Raw genomic sequence first — 23,091 nt, 5'->3', positions numbered from 1 at the left:
GACTTCCGTTCCTGCAGTCACACATGAGTGTTTCTCAGCATCACACACTAAGCAGCAGAGCAACCCCTGCAAGAACCCATTTCGATGGCCTCTCTCTGGTCTTAAGGCTGAAGGTCCAGATATACGTGTTCGCACGCAGTTTGGTTTTATAGACGGGGCATTCGTAGGTATTGCGCGTTTCCTGGCGGTCGTTCGGGATGGCTCGTACCGCTATAACAGGCATGCTGGGAGTCAGTTCCTTCAGACGTGCTTCTGCGATTGTCCCACCCTGAATATCCCAGCGTGCACCTGCAGTCACAAACACTGGCTTTAGAATCAAAAGCACCTAAATAACTCAGATAATATAAAAAAGCATTTTGATTCGCTGAGGATTCTGACTGATGGAAATGATACAGACCCTCCATGTAAAGGCCATAGATGTAGGCTCCCTCTCTGGCCGGCTGGTTAAACTCCTCTTTGAACTTCTTGGTCACATCCACCGTCAAATTCATCTTGTCCAGCGGCCATTCGTTCTTACGTGCCAAACTCTGCATCACGGCTACAAAGGCAGGGAGGGGGGATGGGGGTTTGGAAGAAGTTGCATAACATTGATCAAAAGTGACAGTAAAGACAGAATGTTACACAAGGTTTCTATTTTAAAGTCCCCCTGTGGTGAAAATCAAGTTTTTAATGTTCAAATTCATGTTGAGTATTTTCTGTTTAAAACTGCAGTGATCTAAAGACAGTCTCAAAAACACGGTTTGAAATCGCTGCTGTCTGTGACGTCATAAACTACCTTGTAACCAATCATGTCAACGTGCTGGTGGGCTTTAGCATATCATTAACTATGATCGCTCTGAAGCAGGGGAGTCTCGAGAGAATGTATCCTGGTATATTTTTCTGTTAATATGAAAAATCGAGTAGATTTAGCAATATAACAGGTGTATGATGTATATTACGATGCTATGATGAACTATATGCCTTTTCCACTGACGTTCTGAGTTGTTCAAAGTGTTTGTAAGGATACTGATTGTTAGAAAGCAGCTGTCTGACTCATAAATGGGAACCTGGTTTATGTAACATTATCAACACATTATAAGTTGTTTGATAACATATATTGCTTTAATATATAGCCACAGCAATATCTCTATAATATATATATATGCCCCTTAATGATCAGAAGAGACAAAAACAACCTAACATTAAAAAATAAAAATCACACCAACCCCAAAATTTAGAAAGGTAGTGTATATCTATAATTTTTTATTAGCTTGTATGTGTGTTACTGCACCTGTTAGAAAAGACTGAGGGTTAAATAAACCAGAGATCCAGACCACACTAGGCAGAGAGAGATCATGAGTCCAGCTATCTAACTCTCTACAGCGGAGCAAGACGTCGTTATACCTGATTGGACACACACACAGACATCACATACACATATTGGGATAATAAAACAGTACAGCTGTTATATAGATCCAAAATTTAGTGAGTATAATATCTATAAAATACCTACAATACAATATAAGCTCTCATAATATTCAGTTCAATTCACATTTATTTGTATAGCGCTTTTCACGATACATATCGTTTCAAAGCAGCTTTACAGGAAATGCATGTCAACATTACAATTTAGAGTGATCTGCATTATCGCACGTCCTGATTTTGCTGAGTTAGATCCGTTCCTGGGTCAACATATTTTGTTGATCCTGGAACAACATCCTAGTCTGAAAATTTAGTCTTAACCCTATTCCTACCCCTAAACCTAACCCTACCCATAAGTTATCCCAAAAATCAGAGGGAAATGATAGATGAATAACACTGATGTAGAAGCACCAATTCATCATTTTAAGCCTAAACTTGACATAATCTGTAAACTTGTCCCTCAAATCTGATTGGTTGATTTGAATGTTGTTCCAGGATCAGCAAAAATGTTGACCCAGGAACATGTTGAACTCAAAATCAGGTTCTGCATCTGTTATCAGTGGGGACCAAATTATGTAATAATAATAATTTATAGAAATGTATAATATCCAGCCAAGACAACAAAATTTACTAAAACTTTAAAATTAAAATAAAAACAGAAAATATAAAAATAAAATCTAATAAAACAATATAATAGTATATCAATGATGCGAATACTGCTCACCACTGTCCGAGGCTGTATATAGAGGGGTAGGCCAGTCTGGTCCAGGTATCGGGAACATTATCAAAAAACAAAGCTGTCTGTATCTGCTCCATCTCTGATGAAATTGCCAGCTCTCCCTGCCAGAGAAAATAAGAAAATAAAGTTTAAACTAATAATCAAAAGCCTGGTCTCGCAAACAAGTAGAGGCCGTGACCAAGCAGATTTCATAAATCTGAAATCAGTGCTACCACAATACAATCGATAAACTGACACAGAAAAATTCCAATAATAGCACACCTTCAGCCCCAGGTCCAGCTCTTTGAGTGAGCGTCTTATTTCATTGAGGAGCATGTTCATACGCTCACACTCCTGGAAACACACCAGAATGTAGGGCGAGCGTTCGGCTGTTTTGGACGTGATGTCAGACATGTTGTACTCCTCTGGTAGTTTCTCCAGGATGTCATCCAAGATTGTCTTAACCTGAAACCGCAATGGTTTAAACCTTTGTACAAAGCTATCCATTACCTCAACCAATGATCTGCACCCTTTCAACAGCTCAGAACCAGACCTTCTCTTCAGTGGTCTGTGAGGCTCCTTCACCCATGTTGGCGTCTCTGTACTGCAGCTCCAAAAGAGTGTGGAAGAGGCTGTCTGACATCACTGTAAGAAACTCAATCTCAGCGTTTGGATGAAGCCCATAATGCACTGGGCTTTCGTGGGGCAGCATCTCATCTATGTACACATGATAGCCTTGGTAATCCAAGTTAGAAGGCACAACCAATCCTGGGGCCAGTGACAACTTCCTGTCAAACTGGAAGGACAATGGGAAAAGTGTTAGTTTGTGTGTTTGTGAGATGATTTTTTTATCAGGAGCCAAAATAAACGGGGATCAAATCAAAAATCAAATTATACTAATACAGATAAATATTTTCATGTTTTGGCCAATAAATGGAAGATAATAAAATTCAATAGTAATACTTTACAATAAGGTTCCATTTGTTAGTATTACTTAAAGGCACATTATGTAATTTTCACCACTAGAGGTCGCTTCTTCAAAACAGGCGTAGCTTGATGATGCCTTGATTTCGTGGAATCATGGGAGGTGTTGTCTTCACGTCTACAGCCGGTGGAAAAGAATCTGACAGGACTCGGGCAGAAATCATACTCATGGATGAGCTGATGTATTAAAGATTTTTTAATAGGTGTGGCTGAAAGCCATTGGAGCGGAATGAGGTCGCTGGAGTGACTGCAAATGAGAGACGAGCGCAACACACGGCTCGTGAGCAGCGGAACTTTTATTACGCCGCAGACGAGTGCTTCTGTTTCTTCTGATCATATGTATGTGGGATAACGCAGCACTGTTTATCATATTAGATACATTTGAGTGTTGAAAGTTGTTATTTTGCTACTCTGTGCGTTCGCTCGGCAGCTGCTGTGAGACACTTGTTGCACACTACAGTAAGAAATTAAGAAAACAAGATTTAAACAATAAGACTAACTGTGTTGAGCTATATAACAATGATTAGTTTTCTGTCGATGAATGTATCCAGACAGTTGCTCACGTATCTAATAAAACATAATAAAGAGTCTTTGGTGTTTCCATGGTTTCTACAAAATAAAACCAGAAATCAAGGGTAATGTGGGTGTGATGTCATTGATGGGCGACACGGACACGGTCTGTGTCCTGGTTAAAATTGTTTATTTCTCTGGATTGAACCATTCTTGGAAACATCTGGGATATTATAAGTACACAAGTCAACAAAATATATAACACTGTTCTAGTGGTTTTTGGATATTTTAATCCAAAAATCTTACGTATTGTACCTTTAACATGAGCTAACACTGAAAAATACTTCTAAAGCATGTATTAATCATAGTTAATTTCAACATTATTAAAATCAAAAGTCATTAATATTATTTAATGGACCTAAGCATGTACTAACAATGACTAACTGTAGTTTATTAACTCGTGTTAACAAAGATACATAAATACTGTAACAAATGTATTGCTCAATGCTACTTAATATTAGTTAATGCAAACTAATGTTAACTAATGGGACCTTAATGTAAAGTGTTGCCAATTCAATACTATTTTGTTTTAGTAAATTTAAAATACAACACTAAAAACTAAAATCAATAATTTATAATGCTAAAAATGAATTTGTAATGTAATGGATATTCATTTTGAGGTTTGCTAAAATTTACATTTAACAGTGTTAAATTATCAGTGTTTTGAAAGATTCATTTTAAGTGATCATTAGACAACAGTTAAAGTAACTTAAAGATACATTAATTAAAAAAAGTAATAATTATATTTTATCAATATATAGTCCATCCACACTAAAAACTAAGATCATTTTAAAAGCTAGAAGTGGATTGAAGCATCACAACATTATGTGCATTATAAAAAATAGATAATCCTTTGTAAATGTACACCAACATGCAAACTTAAACGATGATTCTTTGTCATAATATATAGTGCTATTTATTGATATTTTTGCTATTATCTAGCACTAATTTAATCTAAATCTTAAATTAAGTGGATAGAGTCCGAAAGTAAATATCCCACATCAGCTGATAAATATCCAATATGGACTGATCAATCAAATACAATATTACCATGCTGACTTGTATTTGACTACAGTGGTGGTACCCTTGTATAGTGTTTTTCCAGTCATTCAGCGTGTGTGTGTGTGTGTGTACCTGATTAGGTTGCATGTACTCTTCCAGGTAGGTTCTGCATAGTCTCCTGTCCCAGTCATCAGTAATGTGACCTCCATACATGATCTCACCAAACAGGTAACGAAGGTCTTCCCATGGTACCTGGGCAACACAAGTTTGTTAACATACACACTCTCTCACCATATTAGTAAAATAAACATGTTTCCACGTTTATATCAGTTACCAGTACATGGAATCAATACATTAAGATTACACTTTGTTTAAATTAGTAGATGTAGTGAAACCTCTTGAGATTTGAATGGAGAAGTTTGTTTTCTGTTAATTAACAGTTAATTACACACCTGTGAGTTGGCTTCTAGGTAGTTGTAGAGCACATTCACTGATATGGTGAGATCCCCTGTGTTAAAAGGGTACTTCCTGTTCCAGCCCTGTGGCCCAAATTTCCTTCTTTCAGCCACACACGCATGGAAATAACACAGAGAGAACAGGATGGTCTTAAACTCCTGCTCACGGGAACACTGGTCCAGAATGTCCTGCACACATGGACACACACAAACAAATTTGCATGTAATCAAACGAGTTCCTGTAATTCAGTGTTCTCATTTGACTTAATCATACACATAAGCAAAGATTTTTGTGTTACATCTCATCCTAGACAAGTCCGAAGCCTTACAAAATTGTGCTCTTTTGTTCGTCACAGCCTATCAGAACATATTTGATGTTTAAAATACAGCTATTTAAGCAGGATTTTGGACCAATAGCATTTCACTGTGGGTGGAGCCACCAGCACAGCATGATAAAAACAGAAATGTCACCCTGAGACATTTATTCATGTTGTTTACCTGATCAAAGTTGTCCAGAGCAGCATGTAGGTTGGCCAGCATGCCTGTGGGTGGCTCGTTAGTGATTTTGATGGAATTTTCCAGAATTCCCTGTGGAATGATGTGTTCCTGTGGAGTGGGAGAGGGTTCTGCACTCATGAACACTCGGTAGTCTTGGTGACTGTTCTCACAGCAACATTCGAGAAGCTTCTCTAGACTTCCCAGCCACTTTGCCACCAGGTGAATGTTCTAGAAAAAATGCATGCACTTGCATAAGGTATATGCATAAAACAACCGAAATATACCATATACAGATAACATACACACAGACACACCTGTAAAATGACCCAGTGGCCCTCTCTAGAGGCCTTTTCCATGGCAAGTTCAGCCACAGATTCCTGTCCCTGTCCCAGAGACACATTATGGAGCTTCCCCAGGTCTATAGTGAAACCCAGCTTCTTCCCTAAACACACAAAACATGCACAGAAATACACACAGGCTTTCTTCAGTCCACACACTAATTTTTCTGAACTACAGTCTACGGTTTTACTGGGTTATGCATAAGATAAAAGAAGAGCCGGTATGAATTTTTACCCAGGGACTCAACATCTTTTAGGGGGTCCACTCCAGGGGACAGGATGAAGAAAACAGGGGAAGCAGGGCCGCACTCTTTGAAAGAACGTGCAAACTCCATCTTCCTGCTCTCGGTGTACTGTACACCTAGTTTCTCTTCCACAAAGTTCCTACACACACACACACACACACAGGCACATTTGTTTTTGTTTTCATGATGGGGACTTTCCAATGACTTTTATTCTAAGCTTATCCTAACTCCACCCTAAACCTAACCCTCACAGAACCCTTAATGCATTTTTAGATATCCTCCTGAGAACCAGGGGAAAAAGTTTTGTGAATTTTTTTATTTTTATTTTTTTATTGTCATTACATTGTTTGGAGCATAAGAAACAAATATGTATATATACACACATATAATATTGTGAAATATTATTACAATTTAAAATAACTGTGTACTATTTAAATATATTTGACAAAGTAATTTATTCCTGTGATGCAAAGCTGAATTTTCAGCATCGTTACTCCAGTCTTCAGTGTCACATGATCCTTCAGAAATCATTCTAATATGCTGATTTGCTGCTCAATAAACATTTATGATTATTTTCAATGTTGAAAACAGTTGTGTACTTTTTTTCTCAGGATTCCTTGATGAATAGAAAGTTCAAAAGAACAGCATTTATCTGAAATACAAAGCTTCTGTAGCATTATACACTACCGTTCAAAAGTTTGGGGTCAGTAAGAATTTTTATTTTTATTTTTTTGAAAAGAAATGAAAGAAATGAATACTTTTATTCAGCAAGGATGCATTAAATCAATCAAAAGTGGCAGTAAAGACATTTATAATGTTACAAAAGATTAGATTTCAGATAAACACTGTTCTTTTGAACTTTCTATTCATCAAATAATCCTGAAAAAAAATATTGTACACAAATATTTTGTACAATTGTACACATTAAATGTTTCTTGAGCAGCAGATCAGCATATTAGAATGATTTCTGAAGGATCATGTGACACTGAAGACTGGAGTAATGATGCTGAAAATTCAGCTTTGCCATCACAGGAATAAATTACTTTGTAAAATATATTCAAATAGAAAACAGTTATTTTAAATTGTAATAATATTTCACAATATTACTGTTTTTTACTGTATTTTTAATTAAATAAATGTAGCCTTGGTGAGCAGACGAAACTTCTTTTACAAACATTAAAAATCTTAGTGGTTCCAAACTTTTGGACTGTACTGTATATATATATATATATATATGGGTTTTCCCATTCAGTACAATGCATTTATACGTTGTACCTAATTTGTATAATAATGTGTTTTTAGGGCAACATGTAATGAAAAAGAAGCATAATAATGGGAGTATTAATTGGAAACATTTTCATAAGAATATCTAATATTTCATATTTCATCCATTTTTTTTCCATATTCACTCCCTTCCCTATTGTCTCCCAAAATGCCTCATTTACATGCTTTAAGTCCTGGTGTCCACTACAGTGTAAGCGTATGAAACCAATGTCCTATTTCATAACAGAAAGTCATATTCTGATTAGAAGCCCCATAACAATTTCCTGAGATGATGATTTATGATAAAAAATTTAAAAATTAATCAGATTTAAATGATAATTACAAAATATCATATTCCCATGAGAGTGCTAATTCATTTTAAAGGCCAAGGAGAGGGAGTTATGGTGAAACCTCCAAACATTTGGTATCTCTGAAAAGCCCTTAATCTGCTCTTTACAGGACATCCATAAAACTGTGACATGTACATGGTCAGTGAAATTTGCTAAAATATAATGTCCACTACAGTCAAAAGTCTATGCTTGAGTCTCAGGAGGATTTTAAAACATTATTTAGTGTGATTATTAACAGGTCAGTCCAAAAATGAAATTCTGTCATCATCCAGTCCTCGGGACCCACTGCTCTTCACATTTTGTATGTCTCTCTTATATGACACACTCAATTCAGTTCATGCAGGCTCTCCTAATGAGCTGAAGATCTAAATCAGGTGTGTTAAATAAGGGATACATACAAAATGTGCAGAGCAGTGGGTCCCGAGGACTGGAGTTGAGAAACACTGGATTATTGTACTTTATAATGTGTGATATAAGTTTCAGTTGTCTGGACTTTCAATGGATGGACAAAAAGCATAAGAGAATATTTAACTCCATGTGTGTTCTGAAGACGAGCGAAAGTCTAATGGGCTTCAAACGACATTTTAATTTTTCGGTGAACTATCCCTTTAATCTGTTTCCCTACAATGTTTCATTCTGTCTTTATTAAACACATACTGCATCTCATAGACTTACCGGACAGCGTACGTCATCCGGTCGGGCCGGAGAGCCCTCATAAGGATGAGTTTCTGAAGCGAACTCTTGCTTTTCCATTCCTGAGGGAGTTTCTCTTTCTCCGGACACTCCGACTCCACCACTTTCTTCCAGCGTTTGGGGGAACCCTCGATGTCGCGGTCCAGACCACGGAACTCATCGGTGAAGCTCATTGCCTGAAGGAAGACAGCAGGAGTGTTGCAGGTGATAACTGACACCTCCTTGAGCACGTGTTTGTGTGTGTGTTTCTAGGTTTGTGCTTACTTTAACAGCACTCCAGGCGGTGTTGGAAAGGAAGTCGACCGGGCTGACATAACTATGGTCAATGTTGAAGCGCAGCAAGAAGTCCAGCTCCCGTGGATCCACCTCTTTACTCATTAACAACAACTGATACACAAAAACGCCACAAAAATTATGTCAGAACAAAAAAAACACACCCATCCATTATAATGTGTGTGTTTTACCCAGACCGTTAGAGTGTTTAATGACAGTAACTGTTGGTGTGTTACCTGAAATGTAAGCTGTGCTGCGAAGGTGAGCTTGTCTCTCTCAAACAAGCCTCTGTTGATGTAATTAAATGTAGAGAAGGTGATACAATCTATCAGCGTGTTTACACGGGTCTTTACATCTGAAGAGGCATCTGCGTTCTGCACTGCCTTATGGAACACAACGTTAAATGCCTGCAGAACAAAGTTAACACAAACACACACACACACACACACACACACACACACACACAAAAGCAAAGTCAATGGAATTAATGAAACAATAAAATGAATTGATTTCCCTGAAAAGCGTGAGACTGATTCTGTAGTGGTTTTTTTGAACATCACAAACACTATATCAGCCAAGTTGAGTTAGGAGAGGGACTTTGTGGTGACGATAATGGCGCACAAATTACACACCTCAGCTTTAAATATTTCCAGGAAGACCTGAACACCTGTCCTACAGAATGCACACACAGACACACACAAACAAGGCCACACCTTGAGGGAGAACTGGTACATGGGGTTGATCTTGTTAAGGTCATTGATGATGAAGTAGAGAAGGGATGCTCTGACAGCCACGGCCCGGTAGTGTTCACGAGCCTCGTTAATCTTCACCTCATTAACCTTCGCCTCCAACACCTACACAACACAAAAGCTGAATCAGACTGAGAAGAAACAACAACTAAAGAGAGTGTGAGAAAGGGAAAAGAAAACTCTAAATCTCTGGCTTGTCTAATGTTCTAGGGAATGTGGTTAAAAACCAACAATAATAGCTCTGTCCCGAAGCTCAGAGCGCCTATCAACGCTCCCAACAATGAAGACTGTTCAAAATTATGCTACATTATACAATACTTTGTTTGGGCCAATCTGTGACCACAGAACTCAAATATCACAGAACTGATGTCTATTACTCACAAAGTTCTCCACATTACACATAAATAAACATCATGTTTATTTTGTATATTGGCTAATTTGATTATTTTTTTGTGTGTAGTTCAGCAGGGTGAGTGCTGTGGGAGATGAACAAGGCCGCTGGAGCGATTGCTAATGAGAGACGAGCGCGACAAACGGCTCGAGAGAAGCGGAACTTTTATTATGTCGCAGTCGCCGCTCTCACTTCTTCCGGTCAAGTGTATGTGGGGTAACGCAGCGCTTTTTATCATATTAGATACATTTGAGTTGTTGAAAATTAAAATGCCATATTACTGTTACTAAAAATAAAGCTGCATCTGATTATGCTATGATAGCTACTTGACAAAATATTGTTTTTCTCTGAGGCATGGTGAAAACATGCAGTCGCAGAAAATCAAGAAAGGAGCATTAAACAAGACTAAACGTGTTGAGCTATGTAACAATAATTTATTGTTCTGACTATAAATGTATCCAAACGGAAATCGAGAGTAATGCAGGTATGACGTCACTGATAGGTGACGCATGGACATGGTCTATGTCCTGGTTAAAAATGCTTATTTAAACATTCTTGGAAACATTTGGGATAATATAAGTCAACAAAATATATAACACTGTTCTAGTGGTTTTTGAATATTTTAATCCAAAAATCTTACATATTGTGCCTTTAATACATCCTTCCTGAATGAAGAAAAAAAAATTGACCAACCAAACTTTTGAATGGTAGTGTAATCTAATCCCACAAAAGATTTCCTACAAAACCAGTGCAGAAATGACAAAATGTCAGCAGATTCTATCTGATCCTACTCTGATCTTAAAGGGTTAGTTCACCCAAAAATGAAAATTATGTCATTAATGACTCACCCTCATGTCGTTCCAAACCCGTAAGACCTCCGTTCATCTTCGGAACACAGTTTAAGATATTTTAGATTTAGTCCGAGAGCTTTCTGTCCCTCCATTGAAAATGTATGTACGGTATACTGTCCATGTCCAGAAAGGTAATAAAAACATCATCAAAGTAGTCCATGTGACATCAGTGGGTTAGTTATTAGTTTTTGAAGCATCGAAAATACATTTTGGTCCAAAATTAACAAAAACTACGACTTTATTCAGCATTGTCTTCTCTTCCGAAATCCTTTCCACTGAATTGATTCCATTGAATCCTTTCATCTGTCGGCGTTGGTAATGCACTTTTACGTCGCCGTGGTTGTTTTTGGCGATTAGGACATCCGCGACATGCACACTTACGCACCATTTTAAAAAATATAGCAATACCAAAATACAAACAATGTAGAATAGCTTGAATACAGCGTGCGTCTCCCTCAGACTGTGAACAAAGCTTCTTCTTCTTCTTGTTTTACGGCGGTTGGCATCCAGCGTTTTGGTGCATTACCGCCCCCTTCTTGTTCAACGCCGACAGATGAAAGGATTCAATGGAATCAATTCAATGGAAAGGATTCCGGAAGAGAAGACAATGCTGAATAAAGTCGTAGTTTTTGTTATTTTTGGACCAAGATGTATTTTTGATGCTTCAAAAACTTCTAACTAACCCACTGATGTCACATGGACTACTTTGATGATGTTTTTATTACCTTTCTGGACATGGACAGTGCACCGTACATACATTTTCAATGGAGGGACAGAAAGCTCTCGGACTAAATCTAAAATATCTTAAACTGTGTTCCTGTCACGATCACGTCTGTTCCTGTCACATCCCGGACTACATTTCCCATGATCCTCCATTGCTTATCACCTGCACTCACTTCACAATCACTCCACACTAATCACCACACCCAGCTGCCACACATTACCTGGACTATAAAAGACTCATACACACACCACCTCACCGCGAAGTCTTGTTGCCTCTGTGTACAATTCCAAGCGTTTATATCTTGTCTGCCTGTTTCCCGTCTACGATCCTGTGCCGCCTGTCCTGATCTTTGCTTTGTATACTGACCTGTGATTGATATCTGCCAGCCCTGACCCTCTGCTTGTTCCTGACTACGATTCTGCCTGTTCCTTGCTGTACCTGTTTGCTGTTATCTGACCCCTGCCTGTACGACCACGCTCACCTTTTAATAAAGCTGCAATTGGATCCCTGCCTGAGTCCCCATTCGTTACAGAAGACTTCGCCACATCAAGATCCAGCAGCTTTTCTGAGCATGTCCAGCCTCAGCATGGATCCAGCATGGTGTCTCGTCAGCCTGCGTCAAGGTGATTGTACCCTCGAGGCACATATTCAGAAATTTTTGGATATTGCCTACCTATCTGACCTGCCGGACTGTGCCCTCATGGACTTTTTTTGTTATGGATTAAATGAACCATTAAAGGACTATTTGCTTACCAATGGTCCCCGAGGGTCGTTCGTGGAATTCCTGGACTTTGCCCTGTTAACTGATGGTTCACGTTTTACTGTGGCTGTCGCGGAGGATTCCGACACCATGGTAAATCACGCAATGGCCGCCGCACCAAGGAACACGCACAAAATGGCGGCTACCATCACAACAGCAACAGTTCACGCCTTCGCTGATCGCCCAGAGCCACGTCACATCTCCGCTGATCGCCCAGAGCAACGTCACGTCTTCGCTGATCGCCCAGAGCAATGTCACGTCGTCGCTGATCGCCCAGAGCCACGTCACGTCTCTAGATCAGTCAGGGAGCGGAGAGGACTACGTTCCAGTGTGGCTGATCCTCCGCTGACTTCAGCTCGAGCGGCTGGCATTCCGAAGCATCTGCCGGACGCTTCGCTCTCAAGCCTGCCGGTCGCTTCGCTCTCAAGTCCGCCGGACGCTTCGCTCTCAAGCCTGCCGGAAGCTTCGCTCTCAAGCCTGCCAGACGCTTCGCTCTCAAGCCTGCCGGAAGCTTCGCTCTCAAGCCTGCCGGACGCTTCGCTCTCAAGCCTGCCGGACGCTTCGCTCTCAAGCCTGCCGGATGCTCGGAAGCCTTTCAAGAGGCCGCTGGGGGTCCGGAGACCACTCCAGAGGTCTATCCTACTCTGCCCAGGCGCCTCTCACTGCCAGCACCGCCTAAGCTTCTAGCCCTGCCAGCGTTGCCTAAGCTACTTGCTCTGCCAGCACCGCCCAAGCTTCTAGGCCTGCCAGCGCTGCCCAAGCTCCTTGCTCTGCCAGCGCCACTCAGGCGTCTTGCCCTGCCAGCATTGCCCAAACGCATGGCCCTGCCGGCGCCACCCAAACCCCTTGCCCACGAACCCACTACGGACCCCGTTGAAATCCCCAAGAACTTTTTTGGGGGGGGCAGTATACCCAAGGGTGGGGAGCTTGTGGGTGGGGACCATGCCCGGCCACCTTTGGACTGCAACTTATTATGGCCATTAATGGACTCTGACCCACCGTGGTCATCTATGGACTCTAACCTGCCGTGGTTGCCCAAGCCACCTAACCTGCCGTGGTTGCCCAAGCCACCTAACCTGCCGTGGTTGCCTAAACCACCTGACCTGCCGTGGCTGCCTGAGCCACCTGACCTGCCGTGGCCGCCTAAGCCACCTGAACTGCCGTGGCCGCCTGAGCCACCTGACCTGCCGTGGCCGCCTGAACCACCTGACCTGCCGTGGCTGCCTGAGCCACCTGACCTGCCGTGGCTGCCTGAGCCACCTGACCTGCCGTGGCTGCCTGAGCCACCTGACCTGCCGTGGCTGCCTGAGCCACCTGACCTGCCGTGGCCGCCTGAACCACCTGACCTGCCATGGCCGCCTGAACCACCTGACCCACCGTGGCCGCCCGAGGCTCCTGACCCTCCATGGCTGCCCAGGTTCCTGGATCTGCATTGGGGATCTCGTTCCTGTCGACATGCCAGTCTCCAATGCACCCCCCCCCACCCCCCCACCCCCACTTCACAATCACTCCACACTAATCACCACACCCAGCTGCCACACATTACCTGGACTATAAAAGACTCATACACACACCACCTCACCGCGAAGTCTTGTTGCCTCTGTGTACAATTCCAAGCGTTTACAGTCTGCCTGTCTGTTTCCTGTCTACGATCCTGTGCCGCCTGTCCTGATCTCTGCTTTGTATACTGACCTGTGATTGATATCTGCCAGCCCTGACCCTCTGCTTGTTCCTGACTACGATTCTGCCTGTTCCTTGCTGTACCTGTTTGCTGTTATCTGACCCCTGCCTGTACGACCACGCTCACCTTTTAATAAAGCTGCAATTGGATCCCTGCCTGAGTCCCCATTCGTTACAGTTCCGAAGATGAACGGAGGTCTTACGGGTTTGGAACGACATGAGGGTGAGTCATTAATGACATAATTTTCATTTTTGGATGAACTAACCCTTTAAGGATCCGTTAGAAGGCACATGCCTACAGTAGTGAGGCAGCTCACAGAGCTTATGTGAGTCAGTGAGAAATGTGAATGTAAGAAATGTTGGAGGAAGGAGAAATGTTTGACATTGATTTCCACATATTTGGTTTTCCAGGAAAAATGGTTGAAAATATACAAACCTTCATCTCAATCTCAGCAGCTGTATGTTTAGTGCTCTCGAGTTTCTCGACCAGAACGTTGTCTCCCAGGAAGTTATTCTCAGCCGCGGAGAGACGTGTCAATAACTCATCCTCAAGCTGCTTTAACTCGATTTTAAATGTGTTCTGCTGTTTAGTCAGCTCTGACTGCAGACACACACAAACACACACAGATAGCTGTCAGTAACACTTCACTCAAAAGCTTGTTCAGGTCTCACACACACACACACACACACACACACACACACCTTCAAATGTTCGAGGTCTGGTCTCTCCAGGCTGACCACCTCCGCGAGCAGCTGGTCCTCGAGCCCGTCCCGTGTGACAGTAAAGTTGATGAGGGTGGTCTGGGCCTGGATCTCAGGTTTATAGTGTGGGTTTGCCAGCTTAGTGTGCAGAATCAGACGGAAGTCAGGATGAAAATAACATTCCTTATCCCCCACCTTAATACATCTGCAGAGGGGAGAAAAGAGGCATGATGAGGCTAAGATAAATGTTTGTTATATTGCTATAGTTTCGCTATATTGATACTTTTTGTAAATATATTTTGTTGTGTTGTGCTGGTCTACCTGCCCTTCTTGATGGTGTGTCGGCCCAGCAGTGGATCAATAACTGGTTCAATTGTCTCCTCCAGGTTCTCAATCAATACAGGCTCTCCTGAGACCACGGCCTGTTCAATCACATCCACATACCTGCAGCAACACCGACACAGAGTAAATTAAGTTTCTAAAATAAATGACAACACTAAGACAACATGAAATGGCATTAGCAATGCATTTACTTGCATTTTTTAAGTAAAAAGTTATTTATATGGAGATAATGTTGGACAGGCTTTGATTTTATCCATCAGGATTAAATCCATCAAATGTACACAGAGACAGTTATTGTATTTTGTTGAAAATTTCCTATTTTATTGTGCACAAAATCTTTATTTAAAAAACTTATAATAATTATAAATATTCTAAAAAAATATTATGTAATAATTATAAGGTCACTATTTTCACATTGTGTGAAACCTCTTGGGACGTAATTTCTGCAGTATGTTCACCAACCGCTCACCCCTTCTGGCTGAGGTTAATGACCTTCAGGCTGTTGCCATAGCGACTCTTGAGCCACTTGATGCCCTGCAGCTGGGGGTCAATAAGCAGAGGCCAGCGCTCACAGTTGGTCAGTATCGTGGCATTCTGAGTAGATATCTTATCACCTGGCAAGCCCTCGTTATTCCACTTAGCAATGGTGGCACCATCTGTTAACATGGAAATGGGATCTAAGCCCTCAGTCATAGGGATGGGCACCTGAAAGTCATCAGGAAATAGAGAAAGAGAAGATTACAGATTACAATTTTATACTAATATTTATATCTTTATAAGAGATAGAATAACATTCTGTTATTGAATGATGGAGAAGGGCCCTCTACAATGGACCTGACAACAAAGTTGCCGCATTAAGCACACTTTTCCACCGTTGGGCCAAACTGTTCTCATTGCTTAACCGTTCCATTCCGTGCCGATCCGGCCCAGCCGGTACAGATTTGATTTGATTTTCCACTGTGAACAAAGCTCTTTGGAATGTAATACAAATGCATCGGTCGTTGCCTTGTATGAGAGTTTACAGACAGTATGAGAGTTCCGCGTTGCTATTTACATTTCCCATCTTTCCAGTTGCATTTTGGAAATTAAGATATGGATGTCTAACAATTTCCTGTGCTTGAAATATTGCACGTCTACCATCTATGCTGACATTTTCTGTTGCTGAAAGGTTGATTAACTCTTTTGTCTTATAGACTAGTAACTCTTCTCTGTGGAGTTTCCAAATCTTGTATTAACAAACTTAAATATCTGCAAAATTCGGCAGCTAGAATTCTATCTGGGGCTAGGGTTGTTGACCATATAATCCCCGTTTTGGCATCATTGCATTGGCTTCCTGTAAAATGCTTAGAGAAAGCATCTTTTAAAGGTGCTATACAAAATAAATGTATTATTATTATTATCAACTTGTGTTTACTTCACTCAAATAGAACAGGCAACAGACAAGCAATCAGTCTTGAGTGAGTGAATGAATGAATGAGGCATTTATTTAGCGCTTTCAAATGTACTACTGTACACCCAAAGTGCTTTATAATCATATCCGGAGATCCCTCCTTAATCACCACCAGTGTGCAGCATCCACTTGGATGATGTGACAGCAGCCACAGTACAACGGCGCCAGTGCGCTCACCACACACCAGCTATAAGTGGAGAGGATAGAGAGAGAGATAGAGCCAATTTAATGGATGGGGATTATTAGGAGGCCATGATTGGTAAGGGCCAATTGAGGGAATGTGGCCAGGACACACCGGGGTTACACTCCTACTCTTTACGAGAAGTGCCATGGGATTTTTAATGACCACAGAGAGTCAGGACCTCAGTTTGACGTCTCATCCGAAGGACGGTGCTTGTTACAGTATGGGGTGCTAGGACCGACACAGACCACAGGGTGAGCGCCCCCTGCTGGCCTCACTAACACCTCTTCCAGCAGCAACTTAGTTTTCTCATGAAGTCTCCAATCCAGGTACTAACCAGGCTCAACCCTGCTTAGCTTCAGTGGGCAACCAGTCTTGGGCTTCAGGGTGATATGGCTAGTGGCCATAAGTGTCGATGTCACTACACGCCTTCTACCAGCTCGTTTCAGCACGGTTAGATAACCATGCTGAAAATTCCAGGTCAAGAATGGTTTGTAATCGTGCCATGCCATGCCAAACCAAGCTCTAGAGGAAATATAACTGGAACCATTCCTTACCATTCTTAGAACCGTTTGGCCTGATGGTGGAAAAGCGGCTAAAATTGATACTCATTTCACAAACAGGTTAGCCAATTATAACATCATAAGGTAGCTGGCATACAATTTGTAAAGGCTCAGTAGCAAAAACATCCTGTTTAATTCTAAGAGAGAGTAGTAGTATATTCCCTTAGATTTAAATGATTTTTTTTACATTTATTTTAATTCAGTTTCCAAATCTTGTATTAACAAACTTAAATATCTGGTTATTTAGCTAGAATTCTATCTGGGGCTAGGGTTGTTGACCATATAATCCCCGTTTTGGCATCATTGCATTGGCTTCCTGTAAAATGCTTAGAGAAAGCATCTTTTAAAGGTGCTATACAAAATAAATGTATTATTATTATTATCAACTTGTGTTTACTTCACTCAAATAGAACAGGCAACAGACAAGCAATCAGTCTTGAGTGAGTGAATGAATGAATGAGGCATTTATTTAGCGCTTTCAAATGTACTACTGTACACCCAAAGTGTTTACACCCAATTATAACATCATAAGGTAGCTGGCATACAATTTGTAAAGGCTCAGTAGCAAAAACATCCTGTTTAATTCTAAGAGAGAGGGTTAAAATGGTAACAAAAAACTAAACATACATTATGAGTGGGAAAAAATAAAATGCTAGAAAAGTGTCAACATAAATTATTTACTTAAATAAAGTACCCTGTTATTTTATGTAAAGTTTACACTTCAGATTTTTTGCATGGTATTTTTTTTCTTTGCATGTTCACTTGTGTAATAATTTTGTAGTATATTCCCTTAGATTTAAATGATTTTTTTTACATTTATTTTAATTCAGCATTTATTTCATTGTACTTCCCACAGACCCTAGAGGTTTGCAAACCGCCCCTTGGGAATTCCTGGAGCAAGATATGGGTTTTTACAACTGAATGCAAAGGATAAATATGTTTCAAGTCCTTGCACTCTATTCTGATTGAGATTTCTGAACTTGAACAGGTGAAACAATACACATTTTTAGCACCACAATATCATTTTGATATGGAAACAATAACAGAAAATCAGTATTTAAGATAAACAGTTTCACAATCACACACACGTACCTTCTGGGCGCGCAGGTAAGGCATCCAGAGGTTATGGAGTAACTCCTCTCTGTATCTCTTTGAGAATGAGCCAGCGTATGAGATGAAGGCTGCAGTGAGGAGAACGTCTCCACACAGAGTGGATTCCTGCTCGCGGTACTGAGCCACAGAGTGAACCCAGCGTACGTTTTCTGACTGAAATACGAATGCATTTTCATAAAAAAACATTTTTTCCTGATATGGAAGATTTAAATAAATGATTCATCTCTAACAGCAATGCACATTTGGTATGCCTCATACAGAAATTTACCATATCAATGGTAGATATATAATAGTTTTTACAATAACCAACATGATGACTGGTTTATAGCTGCATGTATAGTAGAGTTTTATATTTAAAATTAGTATGACAACATACACATACAAATATTGTCTAAAAGTGTTGTATTCTGACCTCTAAACCCTTGACCAGGCGGTTGGCCAGCTTGATGGTGTTGTTGGTGCGGTTCACCTCATCCTGACAGCGGAGTTTCTCCGAGGTTGCTTTTTCAAACGCAGCTTTCAGTGTGTCCAAACTATCATCCAACTCCTCCACATTTCAAACACACATTTGACATTATACAGTGCATCTTTGTAAAACACTGATGGGATATTGTGTTGGAGAGAGAGAAAGTGAGAGCAAGCGAGAGAGACTTACAGCCAGCTTCTTTCTGATGACTTCTAACTTTTCTGCAGCCTCAGCCAAGTCAGCGTTGGCCTGAGACAGACACATCCTCTTCACCTCCACCTCACAGAACACCTAATTAAACCCAAACACATATTTAAACACACAAACACAATACCAGAACGTTATACTCTGGAGTTGTTTAAGGAGCACTGGATTGTACTGGAGATGGATGATTCTTCGGCAAAACAAAATTATTGGCAGACACTGAAGGTCAACACTTGAAGATTCAATAATAATCACAGGTGACAATAATAATAAGTCTCTTAGGCTCACCAAGGCTGCCTTTCTTTGATCAAATACAGTAAAAACAGTAATGTTGTGAAATATTAGTAATAGTTTTCTATTTTAATACATTTAAAAACATTTTTTTTTTTTTTTTTGTGATGGCAAAGCAGAAATTTCAGAAGCCATTACTCCAGTCTTCAGTGTCACATGATCCTAAATGCTGATGTGGTGCTCAAGAAACACTTATTATTATTATCATCAATGTTGAAAACAGTTGATCTCCTTAATGTTTTTGTGCAAACCTTGATAGTTTTTTTTTTTCTTTCAGGATTCTTTGATGAACATGAAATTCAAAAGGAGGTACATTTGAAATATAAAGTTTTTGTAACTTATAAATGTCTTTACTCTCATGTTTTAATGCATCCTTGCAGAATAAAAGTATTAATTTCTTGCAAAAAAACAAAACATACTGACCTTACAAACCATTCATACAAACTTATGAATGGTTGTGTATAAATCACAATAGACATACCAGGTTCTATATTAATTCCAATTAAATCAGTTTAATAGTTATATATACTCAGTTGGGTGGCGTTGAAATGTTCGTCTATGTTGTTGTATAATTTATTGACCTGAACAAATTAGCAAGTGTTTACTCACATACGTCTGGACAGAACAGCATGGAGGAGAGAAGCAGAAAAACACACTGTAAACAATACAACCACAAAAACTCAATGATAATAGAGTCATACACACACAACAATACAATCTCACATAAGACATTAGCAGCACTCTGTTACCGGTCTTTAGTAACTGAAATCACACTGGCAACTTTTGAGTTTTTGTAGTGTTTATATAGATGCATTCATTTTAAAATCTTGCATGTTTAAACTTGGTGTAGTTACTACTTCAATAGTTAATAATTACATATTACTGCTAATTATAAATAGTTATTAATGCAATTGGACTGCACTGGATCTGATTAATTATGATGTTGTAAGGAGCAGAACCTCATGGAAGCGGATGATGTTAATGACCCAGGCACAGAGACCGGCCGCTGCAGAGGATTTCAGACGGACAAACTCTGGATTAAACTCTGGATCACTCAGATACTCGTCTTTGATCACACGCACTGTGGCTTCAGGGATATGTTCTTTATCAAAATTAACCAGCGCCTGTAAGAAGTCATCCACCTAAACACACACAGAAAGAAAAGGAATAAATATACCCAATTTACCTCTTTGCATAACCTGTCGAGTTACAGTATACAGTAGTTTCGCTACCAAATAATTCATACATCTGGACAATCAATATGCCATTTGACAACTTCAATACTCAACGTTCGATGAAAATTTTTGTGCTCCAATTTGGGCAATCTGAGTACATTTCAGCCTTTTGCTTATAGATGGAATATGAGGTAAAAACCAGATTTCAAGAACATGGCTAAAGTTAAATGTCAGAAACATTTGCAAATATGACTCATGGAAACCATGAGAATAAATCTTAAATGTCAGCTCTACACACACTCACTTTACTCATGACAACTTTAGATGCTTTCCAGCTGCGGTCCTTTGGGATACGGCCGGCAGGAGCCAGCAGCACCAAAACAGCTGCAGACACATTCGATACGATGGCGGGAGGATTGGGAAACGTCCGCAACTCTGTTAGATTCAGCTATACTCAAACACACACATATGCAAACACAATTACTCTGGACAAAACCAATCAAGTCTGCTCATCAAAACAGATCTTTTGGATTGTGAATGAGAGGACAGTTCAATACAGAAGACAAAACACACACTCGTTAATCCCCAAACTATAGTTAAGTACATATATTCGCTAGTACACACCCTGTTGAGCGTGTTGAGCGCTGCATTAGCTGCCTGTAAGGCCGGTTCTGCTTTCGCCAAATCTGCTTCAGTCTCCTGCTGCTGTTTGGTCACTTCTGCTTGGATTGCTTCTACCTGATATTGCAATCATTATTACACATTTTACAATAATTATTATGATATTTACCCATCGATAGCATTTATTAATATAAAAAAACAAGTACGGGGAATTATGTGATATTCTAATATGGCGATGTGTGTGATTTTGTGCATGAGGGTGGGAATATCTGTATGTGCATGTCTCACTCTTTGCTCCTCTGCATCTGCTACGCTCCTCTCCTGACTGAGTTTTTCACTCTGCTGGCCAATTTTAGCGATGAGAGCTTCAGTATCAGTATTTCTTAGCTGCAACTCCACTTCCTGTGTGGCCAATTTAGCCTTTAGATCCTCCACCTGAGAGAGAGAGACAGATAATGTCCAACTTAAAGCTCTAGGACTGAGAATATGGTGTAACGATTAGGTTTATTTAACATTTATTTTAAGGTTAAATTTAATTTTTGCAGCTCCTTCAGGTTGACCTGTGATGCAGTGTTCAGTAGTTTATGCAAGCCGTTCTCCAGACGTTCCATTTTCTGTCTCAATTCTCTTCTTTTCGTGCCCAGCAGGTTGCCGTAAAGTTTCATGAACTCCAGGAAGCTCTTGGGTGTGGTGTAGTTGAAACGTTTTTCATTCTGCTGATACTTTACGCTGACTTCATTCACACTGGTGTGAGCGAACGAGATAAACTCACTGATGGACACTCTCACCTCCGGCTACACAAAAGAAAAGCATGTCTGGGTTAATGAATTTACACTACAGTTGTTTAATGTTACAGATTTTTTAATGTTTTAGAAGTCTCTTATGCTGACCAAGACTGCATTTGTTAGATCAAAAATAAAGAGATAGTTCATCCAAAAATAAAAACAAATTATCCCATGATTTACTCACCCTCAAGCCATCCTAGGTGTATATGACTTATCTTCTTTCAGACACACACAGTCAGAGTTATTTTTAAAAAATATCCTTGCTCTTCTAAGCTTTATAATGGTAGTGAACAGGGGGCATGATTTTGAAGCCCAAAAAAATGCATCCATCCATCATAAATATAAGTTAATAAAGGCTTTCTGAAGCGAAGCAATAGGGTTTTTTTAAAGAAAAATATACATATTTAAAACGTTATAAACTAAAATAACTAGCTTCTGCCAGATGACCATACACATATTGTGCAAGTCGAGTAACCCCTGATGCGATGTATGACGCAGGACATAGGAGTAGCTTAAGCTTAGACGCCTGTCGAGGTTTAAACAAATAGGGCTGTGCAACAAAGTCAAGCTCCTCTTCTCTTACATCAAAATCCTCTGACATTTCTCTAAAAAATTTCCCATTTTAGACGTCTAATTCCTGACTGTTGTTTTGTTTTGCTCTATCTTCTGCGCATCTGCATTCGTCGGGTTATTTTTCTTACAAATACCAATTGCTTCGATTCAGAAGGCCTTTATTAACCCCCTGGAGCCATATGGATTATATTTATGATGGATGCATTTTCTGGGACTTCAAAACACGCCCCCCGTTCACTACTATTATAAACCTTGGAAGAGCCAGGATATTTTTAAATATATCTCTGATTGTGTTTGTCTCTATATATATACACCTAGGATGGCTTGAGGGTGAGTAAATCATGGGATAATGTTAATTTTTGGGTAAACTGTCCCTTTAAAGGTGCTAAGAGGATGTTTTGTTTTATACATTTTTGCAATATTACTTGAAACTGTCTTTACTAACTGATAAAAGACTATTTATTAGGTGCACTGAAAGGAATAATATTAATATACATCATCTGTGCACAAGGTAGGGCCTTAAAAACATCAGCCAATCGTTTACGCGATCATCGCATAAACGATTGGCCATCTGGCTTGTCAATCACTGCCATGACATTCCTTGTGAAAGACGTGCACGGATTGGCCCTCTGGCTTGTCAATCACTGTCATGGCGTTCGTGCGCGGATGCGCGTTCCAGT

At 40.1% G+C, this 23,091-nt stretch overlaps 1 protein-coding gene across 3 annotated transcripts in view; it reads right to left on the bottom strand.

Annotated features, from left to right (window-relative positions):
* dnah9l (dynein, axonemal, heavy polypeptide 9 like) overlaps positions 1-23,091 on the bottom strand; it is a 57,184-nt gene continuing 34,093 nt past the window's right edge. For 2 of the 3 annotated variants that reach the window (XM_048200735.1, XM_048200736.1), the window contains 28 exons: positions 21,614-21,847; positions 21,342-21,488; positions 21,057-21,170; positions 20,737-20,880; positions 20,217-20,399; positions 19,867-19,872; positions 18,952-19,053; positions 18,709-18,843; positions 18,276-18,449; positions 15,459-15,694; positions 14,969-15,091; positions 14,648-14,852; positions 14,382-14,546; positions 9,504-9,644; positions 9,027-9,197; positions 8,782-8,904; positions 8,500-8,693; positions 6,202-6,350; positions 5,943-6,070; positions 5,629-5,856; positions 5,128-5,319; positions 4,808-4,927; positions 2,673-2,915; positions 2,402-2,584; positions 2,126-2,241; positions 1,271-1,383; positions 398-538; positions 1-288 (listed from right to left, as the gene is read on the bottom strand). In XM_048200735.1, coding sequence (XP_048056692.1) covers positions 41-288; positions 398-538; positions 1,271-1,383; positions 2,126-2,241; positions 2,402-2,584; positions 2,673-2,915; positions 4,808-4,927; positions 5,128-5,319; positions 5,629-5,856; positions 5,943-6,070; positions 6,202-6,350; positions 8,500-8,693; positions 8,782-8,904; positions 9,027-9,197; positions 9,504-9,644; positions 14,382-14,546; positions 14,648-14,852; positions 14,969-15,091; positions 15,459-15,694; positions 18,276-18,449; positions 18,709-18,843; positions 18,952-19,053; positions 19,867-19,872; positions 20,217-20,399; positions 20,737-20,880; positions 21,057-21,170; positions 21,342-21,488; positions 21,614-21,847 — 4,458 coding nt within the window. In that variant the 3' untranslated portion in view covers positions 1-40. Of the gene's footprint in view, positions 289-397; positions 539-1,270; positions 1,384-2,125; positions 2,242-2,401; positions 2,585-2,672; positions 2,916-4,807; positions 4,928-5,127; positions 5,320-5,628; positions 5,857-5,942; positions 6,071-6,201; positions 6,351-8,499; positions 8,694-8,781; positions 8,905-9,026; positions 9,198-9,503; positions 9,645-14,381; positions 14,547-14,647; positions 14,853-14,968; positions 15,092-15,458; positions 15,695-18,275; positions 18,450-18,708; positions 18,844-18,951; positions 19,054-19,866; positions 19,913-20,216; positions 20,400-20,736; positions 20,881-21,056; positions 21,171-21,341; positions 21,489-21,613; positions 21,848-23,091 lie in introns of those variants that run through there. The other variant, XM_048200737.1, reaches the window with a different exon arrangement.

The sequence above is a fragment of the Megalobrama amblycephala genome, linkage group LG8 (assembly GCF_018812025.1).
Source record: "Megalobrama amblycephala isolate DHTTF-2021 linkage group LG8, ASM1881202v1, whole genome shotgun sequence".
In the NCBI taxonomy this organism is placed as follows: Eukaryota; Metazoa; Chordata; class Actinopteri; order Cypriniformes; family Xenocyprididae; genus Megalobrama; species Megalobrama amblycephala.
Note: the sequence above shows the minus strand (reverse complement) of the source record. Positions and strands in the feature narration are given on the sequence as shown.